The sequence below is a fragment of the Manacus candei genome, unplaced genomic scaffold (genome assembly GCF_025592945.1).
Source record: "Manacus candei isolate 608988 ecotype Guabito, Panama unplaced genomic scaffold, ASM2559294v1 h1tg000023l, whole genome shotgun sequence".
In the NCBI taxonomy this organism is placed as follows: Eukaryota; Metazoa; Chordata; class Aves; order Passeriformes; family Pipridae; genus Manacus; species Manacus candei.
Genome location: NW_026138071.1, coordinates 13,426,981 through 13,436,758, shown reverse-complemented (window position 1 = coordinate 13,436,758; position 9,778 = coordinate 13,426,981). Strand labels below are relative to the sequence as shown.

Genomic DNA, 9,778 nt, shown 5'->3' with positions numbered 1-9,778 from the left:
TGTTTTGTGAGATGTGAGAGGGTTATATGTGCATGTCAAGGTTTATGACAGATGTATTTTTCTGAGAGATTTGTTAAAGTGGCTCTTGGGTTTCAGTTCTGGTATTTCTTAAATCCACCCTTCATACTTTTTAAGTAGAGAGAGAACTTGTTAAAGGGTGTCCACAGAAAGATACGTCCATACCAGGAACGTTTCACATTATCATCTGCTTATCAAATGCAATTAATTTGTTTTTAATTCTTCAGATATTCAAGAATTTGACCTTAGGGCAGTTTTACAGTCCTATTCATAATCGTTGTTCTTGCACTCTTGTCTTTTTCATTTTCATCGTGAAAGTCCTGCTTCCTTTTTTTTATAACGACTCTGCTATTTCCTAGATTTGAACACAACGTATCTGGAAGTAAGAAATTGCTCAAAATTTCTGCTTAGAGTTTCTAAATCACTGGGTACTTCTGGAAGCCAAGAATAGAGTTGAATAGCTTTAGAAAATTAAGAAACTTTTTATCTGGTAAATATTTACTTCCACCAAGGAGCAGTTTTAGAATAGTTGACAATTTGATGTTATGTCAGTAGTTGATCTACTGATATGTGGATTTGTGGTGGTTAGAAATAGTTTTCCTGGCCAGTGGTGCAATGAGATTTTTTTATTTTGCAGGTGGGTTAGTTTGGGGTAATTCTCAGTTAACTTGGAAGTTAAGTTCCATGAAAACATCTACTGAACAAGTAAGTGCAGAGGAATATCCAGTGAAACATTGGATCTTTTTTTTAGGACTAATCTCAAAATAATTGTGATAATGGACAGGGATGGATATAACACTTGTAGTTTTCTAAGTAGAAATTTTAGTACTTTTTTTTTTTAAATAATGTTCCTTCATAACCTCTAGACCTTTTAAAATCAGCTGTGATACATTCCTAGGTGAAATCCATGCAAGGATTGCCCTCTAGAGGACATTCTGATTTATTTTTTTTGTTTAATATTTTTACACTGCATTTATTTCAGGAGGATGAAATCCCGAGATAAAAAGGTACTGAAATATCCTTACTCTTTTGGCCATCACTTGAACTGTCTCCACTCATTACATTGTTTTTACTTTGTGTCCTGTAGACCAGTTAGTATAAAAAGCAACACAAAAACAAGAGGAACAGTTGGACTATACCTGCCTGTATGACAACTGGGCTGATATGCTTAACCTACTGAATTGCACCCCGTGATTAAGTGGCCAAGTTCACTTAGAGACTCCACTGACTTCACTATTGTCCTTCCTGTGTAACTTCAGTATTTGCATTGTAGCATAAAATTGTTTCACTTGTTTTGCTGTGCTGCCTGTAAACTTGATTCATACCTTGGTTTCAGCACAGTTTTACCTGACATTTACTGATGCTTTGAAGCTATGAAAGAGCTAGTGTGGAACAGCTGATGAGCAAAAATAGGACAAAGATACACATGGTTGTTAGATATGGACATCCATAAGGAAAACAAGTAAATGCGCAAATTTTTATTAAATCTATCTTCCAGTTAACAAACATCCACTATGTACTGTTGGCTTCTATGAAATTTTATTGTCAACAAACACAGGTTCAAAAGGATCACAGTCAACTCCAACTTGCTTTCAGTTTAACTTGCTACTCAGTCCTGCTTGCTATTGCCACATGGCACACTAGAACTAGATAGTTCAAGAGCTTTTCCTGACTCATTAGTTTCTTACTGTGGATCTGAACACAGCATCCCAAATTAATTTCTACTTTCATTTTAGCATCAAAAAGAATAAGTTCTGCCAAGTTCTTACTTTTCATATTAATTCTGCAAACTTCATTGACTATTCATTTGCATGTACTTACTTTTTTACCAGTGGGGGATAGAACAGTTTACAAAATGAGAACTGCATGTTCACGGCCCCATCTTTAGCATCTGAGATTATTCTAGACTAAATATAGAAAAATCATCAAAGAATGGTCTTTCTGTGGTCTGCTGTGTCTGTGGGGATGCTGGATCATGTCACATATTGCTGCTGCAGCTCTAATGCTCCATTTCATATTACAGGTTTTCTTCTAAAGGTTTGCAGAAGTTTTGGCTTTTGAGTGCTTTGGTTTTTCTCCTTACAGTCATACTTTTTATCCTGCTTCATCATGTGGTAAAGTCAGAATCTTCCTTCTTTGTTATTTGTTCAGTTTGTCTCTTGCCACAGATAATAAAAGAAGTATCATATATTGATCATTACTTTTAAACAGCATCAGGCCAGGCAAAAAGCTTGATTAAATTAACTCCATAGTCTACTAATTTTGGCAAACGAAGTTATGGTTAAAAGGCTTAATATGAAGTGAAAAAAAAATTAAAAGTACTTTTAAGTGTCCTGCTGAGTACATGTACAGACTTTTGTACCCCAAACTCTTCCTTTCTGGTTGCCCAATTTTAAAAAGTAACAATTCAAGAAACATTTTAAAACTCCCACATGATAGTGCATTATAAAGTGCATTGGAGAATTAATTTGACAATAATCATATTCTATGTAAATAAGTTTATTTTTCAGTATCAGGGTGGGGAAAATAGAAGGGAAGTGAAAACTGTATGGTAACTTACAGGATGAATTCCATGTAATCAGATTTCACAACCACTCATGGTAAAATTATAACTGTGATTTGTTTTTAATATACCTTGAACTCTTAGCCTATTTTACATTGAAGGAGTAGAAGGTTCATATATGAAATGTGTCTTAGAATGGTTTCATCAAACAACTGACTATCGATCTTACTTGACTTGCATATCACTTTCCTTTTCATTCAGTGCTCATCATAGATTCTACATTTTACAAAGTCTTCAGCATGGCCATTTTAATTCAGGTAGTCTGACTTCTGCTACAATTCTCTTGACTATAAAAGCTGCATGTGTGTACACTAGAACTGAGTGCTCAAAAGCTGAATTGGTGTTCTTCATCCAGAGATGGAGCTGTTCCACAATTTAGTTAAGCTATTGCATTCTAATTGCATCTGTTTGTTGGCAAAATCAGTCTCTGCTGACAGCTTTGTGCCATGTATAAAGCCACTGCCCAGCTCTTAGGAGCCTTTTCAGCATTGCTTTCTACAATCAAAAGCCTAATATTTGTCCTAAATATTGAATCTGCAATTTTAAAACTGTCCATATTAAGTGGTATACTGAAAATAAGATGTAATCTATATAGCCTCTTCATTAGAAAACCTAATTGTAATGCAGAATTTTACCCCATTCAAATAATATTCTTAGCTATATATTTTGAGTTCTTCTTCTACACACTGTGAAAAAAGTTTAACCACTTGGTTAACATCAAGACATCCGTTTTGAAGGATTGATTCCATTTGACTTATCTTCTGTTTCTCCAGCTTCTGTATCTCCTCGAGCATTTCTTTACCTTTGCCCTGCAAAAAGAAACATCTATTTCACTAAAAGATATAGAGTACATAGTGATCACTCTAACAAAATTCTGTTCTACAGTCCATATATTAATCTTTTAAGAATTTCTAGGGTGCACACTTGTATTGGTACAAGTCAGCACCCTGACAGGTTTTCTTAGATACCTTTCCTAATATCTAGCATTCACTTTATCTCCCTACACCCTTCTGATGGATTGAAAATAAAATTAAAGCTGCTTCAGATATTTATGTTACCAAAACTTAAGTGAGCATATGACGGACTTATCTTTAAGAACACATATCTGTAAATAGGAGAGATGCTACTGTTCAAAGTAAGCAACTCCTTTCCTGCTTCACCTTTGTGTACAGCTATCTTTGTCATCTTGTTTCCTTTCCTGTCCATACCAAGCAATGATGAAAGGCAAGCCCTCCTTTCTGCCTGAGACTTGAAGAGTTTTAAGTACTCTTACCAGGAGTTGTCTATTCCCTTGTGGCTGCTCAAGCATTTCCCCCTTATCTGACTGGTGCAGGACTCTGTGGTGGACAGCTTTTTAAAGGTGAGGCATGCAGATACTTACCTGGGCCTCAGCCTGGGAGTACAGTACAGTGCTGGCTGCAGTTTGAAACATGCCTGCTAGATGCCAACACAAGGGGCTTCTGGGGCACTACACTGTTCTTTGCCATCCATCAAAGGGCATTAAATGGCACTACATTAACAAAATGTGAGGAAGGAGCTTATATAAACCACCTGCTTGCATTGAAATCTAATTTAATCAACATACCTCATTAGTTTCCATAACTGCAGCAGCACTTTCATGTTTTTTATAGAGCTCATGTCTTCGATCTGGCTTACTCTGGAAACGTGGTTGATTCATAACTGGATCATCATGACCAAATGTAGGGGACGTAGTTTTTAATAACTGAGTAATACTGGGCACAAAAATGAAAGGCTTGAATACAGACCTAGAAAGAGAAAATAGAACAGAGATCCTTTACTAACCCAGTTTTGTTAAAATTGTTGAGTCAGTATTTTCCCCCATTCTTCTACTTCCTTCTTTCAAGAAGGAAGTATTAAAAAACCAATCTAACTGATGTCTAAGTCAGTGTCACAGCAGTATTTCACTAAGTAGGTTGGTACAGAGCATTAAGCTACATAATACATTATGTTTCTCCTACATTTGATTCTGCTTTTTCAGGGGGGAAAGAAAAACAAAGCAAAAAGGAATATAATTAGACAAACTGCAGCACTTTTTCATTTAGATATTTGCAATTTTTTATCCTATTTACTTGCTGCTATATCACCTTGCTGGATCTGGAGTTCCAGTAAAGTAGTGAATACAGGGCAGATTAGGCTGCTGAGGCAGTACAGACACCATGCTGCCAGTTGTCATAAATCCACCTTCCATGTTAATGCCACTCTCTTTGTCACGAAGAATTTCCATCATTATTTCAGAAGTGATAGATCCTATTTAAGATACAATACAATTATTTAGACACAGAGCTATCTATAATACCAACTAAATGCCATGTTCACTACAACTGGCTGCTTTTTCCTTTAATAGGCAATGCCAGTTTTAGTTTGTCTGTGTTGGCAGGAAAAAAAAGTCATCCTAATGGCATACCTTAATAGCTAATACACATATAAATGTTACTGCTTTCCCCAAAGTGATAATGCATTATAATATGACTTAAAAAGGGGGGAGGATGAAAACAATTGGTATTTCCCAGACAGGTAAATTACATATGACTAGCAAATGGCCATTCACAAAGTAACTGTTCATATGAAAATTAGTAGCTTGGATTAAATGCTGAACTCTGAGCACTGTGTGGAAGTTAAGTCATTACAATACTGTTTGGTATTTGAACAGAGTTAATGCCACTGTGTTGCTTTGAAAATATAAAAATAATAACCACTATGCATGGATTTTGTGTGAAACTTTGAAAACGAAACACCAAGACTGTCGCTTGTTTTTTGGGTTTGGTTTTGGTTTGTTTTTTTTGGTGGCTTTTTTTTTTTTTAAATGTATTTTCATCCTCCGACCTTAAAAAGCACTTAGGCTTCAAGTTGACAATCAAAAGGATGCACTGGAATAACGTGTTCTATATTCAGAATCAACAGAAACTAAAGTAGTACATTCATTTGTAAAGGAGTCTTAATCAGCACCCTGTGTGAGGTATAGTGCTAAGTGTCTGTGAAAATAACTTTCTTCTCAGGTGAAACAAAGCCCTTTCCACATATGCCATCCAATATTCTAACAGGCAGCACTTGCAGAAGTTTTCACATTTGGTGTATCAGTAGAGGGTATACTTCTGGTACAAAACCAGTTCATTCACTTTGTTTTTATTTGAAGGTATCATCTACATTTTTAATATTTTAATGTTTCCCTCAGTGAGTTCTAACTGCATAAAGATTCTTCTTTTAAACTGCCTTGCTGTTTCCTTTTAAAGTAATTGTGTGTAAGTCAGATGTCTTCAATACTGTTTTTTCATGCATGATCCAAATTGCCTGTAGACAGGCATGCAGCACTACATTTCAGCAAGGAAACACTCTTAAGTATTCCCACAGTTGCCTGGGAAAGTCGGAGAATTAAAGAAATCAGCAAGCTAGACAAAGAAATGAAAAGAAGCAAAGGTCAGTTTGTCAACTGCAACTTGGCAACCTGTCCAGCAGGAAAGAAGGTACTGCACATTTTCCATTAGAATTTATTATAATTTTGTATGCCTGAAATACGTTCCCTATTTTTTGAAATAAAAATAATATTTATCTAAAAATTGTCTTCACATGGTAGGTAGCCTGAAAAAAACCCACAACTGTAATGCCACCAAGTGAAAAAGCGGGGAAAGGTAAATGAAGAAACCCGTGATTTTACTGAAGCTGTAAACCAAATAGCTTTTAGTTGGGCACCTATTTAAAATAAATCTAAACAAAGTGAGCCATATGAGGCTGATAACCTGAACACCTAGTGGGATTTTTCAAATAGCTCAGGTAAATGCCTGAAAATGGGGATTTAGAATGAAAACACAGATAGAATCTTAGCGTTGTTAAAATACAAGTAAATACAGGTATTATGAAAATGCTTTCAGTATTCAGAACCTGCAATTCCCAAAATGAATGCAGGATTTACATGATCACTAGAGCAAAATTGCAAAAGGTAATTCACTCTGATGCATTAACTAAATGCTAAACCTGGTCTGGCAGAGTTCAGCTAAATAAGTAAGAAAAAAACGAAGAGGTGCAGTGTAATCCTGGTTCAGATTAATTCCTTCAAATGAGCAAGTGAATACAGATGCAGTTAGAAGTGAAGTAATTGCTTCTTTCTCTGGAGGTCTGAAAAATAAGTGAGTAAGTTTAGTGATTAGGAGCACCTGCTTAGAGTACAGAACATTATTTTCTTCTGCTCTCAGTGTGTTTTATTAGACTACACAAGATTAGAGTAGCAGCTACAGTGAAACTACAAAGACTTAAAAAACAATGTCAAAAATAAATGCAAGATATGTATCTAAGTGCTGTGCTGTTGCCTGAGGCCTATATGAATGGTACCAGACTGAAGTTGTTCATAAGGTTCTTTGTGGCTGCAAACCACTGGAAGTCTGTTTTAGCCTCTATTTTTTTTTTTCCTTAGAAGTAGAGTAATAATACATAGCCTATCAAAATGTTTCAGAACAGGTCTTACACAGTATTTAGTGATATGGTCATAATGTGATCTCTCACGATTGTTGCTGTTGCTGTGTGTGTTTGATATTTGACCCTTGTTTTAATTTTTCCTCATGAACATACTGTCAAAAATGGATAGAAGATTTCAAGTTCAGCACTTCTCCTTTAGGCAAAAAGTTATTCTAGTAAGTTCTGGTTCACCAAGTCATATGAATAATTGCCTGCATCAGATGTATAATCATTTATGATTAACATAACTCACTATATACTTTGCATATCTTAAAAAAGAATATATATAAAAATTATACCTTTATGTTTGTTCAGGAGTTTATAGCCTTCACAATATCGGCCTCTGGTTGTGGTCATTCTGGCAGTATTGACATAAGAATATGTGGCAGCAAAATCAAATTCCTTTTTCCCATCCCACCAGCCATTGCTTTTAGCATATTCCTTCAATTTTGGGTGTTCTCTGTCAATCTTGGTTGTGATAGAGAGCTGATTGGAAATATTACGTACACCTCCTGTTTGTAAATTGGGGAAAGAACTGTTTCAATACATAGAATGCTTTTCTTGGGATTTTGTTTACAATTACTTTACTAAAGCAAATTAGCAATGAAGAGTGTCCTGTAAGATCTTTGTGTCCCATGGTTTATTTTTGGCCCTCCCTTCCTAGCTATATGTATTCTTCTGATTGAAATTCCACTGCCACTCAGTTCTGACTCATTTGCTCCTATTGCCAACATTGTACTTCAGGTTCTGTCCTGATTATTCCCATCTTTACATTCTTCCTCTTAAACCTCCAAAGACATAGCTTGTCCTTCTAAGTCCACTGGAAGGATCAACTTCTTCAAGGCCCAATACAGTAATCCTGTCACCAAATGAAATTGCCATTGATTGCCACCATCCCTATGACCATACATACTGCTGTCATTCTCATGCTGACCTTTCTGTCCTCTGTATTCCAAGTGCAGGAGTGGGTACCTCTGACTCTGAAAAGGCCCTGTCACTGAGCTCCTCTGACAAACTGCTTGCCACCCCACACTCATGCCCTAGGAAGGAACTCCTGTTTACAGGCACATGTATGTAGCTGGAAGTTAGTTTGATGCCTTAATGAAATGGTAAATGAAAAGTGGAGAACTGCCAATTGTCATTGCATTTGAAATGTTTAAAACAAAGAGCATCATCCATACCTTCTACTTTTTCTGCTGCCCAGTATTTTCCTGATGTCTCCAGCACCCATGCTTCCTTTCTGTCAGCTATCAGAAAACTGTTATGGTATGTAAATGTCATGTGGCTCTCCATACAGTTTCCTCCCTGCCCATATTTTTCCAGCAAATCAACTATGACAGTAAGAGCCTTTTCAGCTGTGTCTGCTCTTTCAAGTCCAAGCCTAAAAAAAAAAAAAAAAAAGGAAGATGTTATCTTTGGAACTATAAACTCCACATACAGCTATTCAGCCTGAGTATTCAAATTGACCTGGAATGCTATTTCTATATGTACCTGACACTTGTATGATCTGGTAAGAGAAATGAGCAAGTCACTTAAAGGGCTTCTTTGAAGTAGGTCCTCAAAGTGCTTGACGTGGGGAAAAACACCAAATGGAAATACAGAAAAGCAGGGAAAAGGCTCCTACAAAATGCCTGCAAGTCCTGTGAGGGTATTGGACTGGGGGGAAACAGTACCAAGAAGAGTTGACTGGCTGCTGTAGGTTAATGAGAGTTACACTGGCACCCAGTGGAGTAGGCACATGAAGCTGTTGTTATTTACACAGAGAGGTGCAGCTAAGACTGAAACTTAAAATTATGTATGTGTAAGATGGGGGAAATAGGAAATGAGTACAGACTCTAGAAAAAGGCCCAAACACTAGTTCCTGAAGTCTACCTGTGCTCTTAAAAGAATTGTTTCAGTTTAGTATAAACTTTTATATAGAGAAAAATATTTGCTAATTTCCTTGACAGATTCTGGTCTAATGCCTGATACCTCTTGTGGGCTCCTGGCAGAGATTTAATGCCTGTGCCAATAAGTACTTATTTTTAACCAGAGCTAGAATAGTGGAAGAAGTGTTTTCTGAAAGCGAAAGGACATATTTCCCCATATAACTCAAACCAAAGGTTTCCACGTTAAATTCCAAATGCGAAATACCATTCACCAGAAAGGCCTGTGCAAACCTTACGAGGTCCATGCCGAGGAGAGCTTCGCTGTCGCAGACCTCTTCCCTGCCCCACACGGCTTCGTTCCCGATGCACACGCCGTGCTCGTTGGCTCCCATCTCGGCGCCCCAGAGCCATGCGGGGCGGCTCAGCACCACGGCGTGGGTCCGCTCCGCCTGCTCGATGCTGATGTAGGTGCACTGCAAGGGGTCAGAGCACACCGCGGGTCACCGGCCAGATCGCGGGCTAAGCACGCAGGTAGCGGGGTGAGAGGGGTGTGTTCGCCACCTCCCGCAGGACTCGTCCTGCCCTCACCTCCAGCGCGGTGCCGGGCGGGTGCGTCGCGGCCGGGAAGTGCACGACCTCCTGCACCTCGTCCGCCGGCCGGTCCGAGTTCTTCCCGAACACCACGCGGCCCCCGGCCGCGGCGGGCGGCAGCGCCACGAAGGTGTCGCAGGAGCGGGGCGACGGCCAGGGCGACATTGTGGCGGCGGCGGCCGCTGAGCGGGCCCGGCGGGGACAGCGGTGGCACCGGCGGGGACAGCGGCGGTACCGGCGGCGGGGCGGGGCCGGCGGCGCCCGCGGAAGA

The 9,778-nt window shown here is 38.6% G+C and overlaps 1 protein-coding gene across 1 annotated transcript; it reads right to left on the bottom strand.

The window, feature by feature from the left end:
• Window positions 1–2,499: 2,499 nt before the first annotated feature.
• On the bottom strand, window positions 2,500–9,770 carry SCRN3 (secernin 3). The gene is made up of 7 exons (XM_051787504.1): window positions 9,505–9,770; window positions 9,208–9,389; window positions 8,230–8,429; window positions 7,348–7,560; window positions 4,687–4,849; window positions 4,167–4,347; window positions 2,500–3,390 (listed from the first exon to the last, which is right to left on the bottom strand). Exons 1-7 carry the CDS (start codon window positions 9,670–9,672, stop codon window positions 3,235–3,237), a joined length of 1,263 nt encoding a protein of 420 aa, XP_051643464.1. The 5' UTR covers window positions 9,673–9,770; the 3' UTR covers window positions 2,500–3,234.
• Window positions 9,771–9,778: the final 8 nt, after the last annotated feature.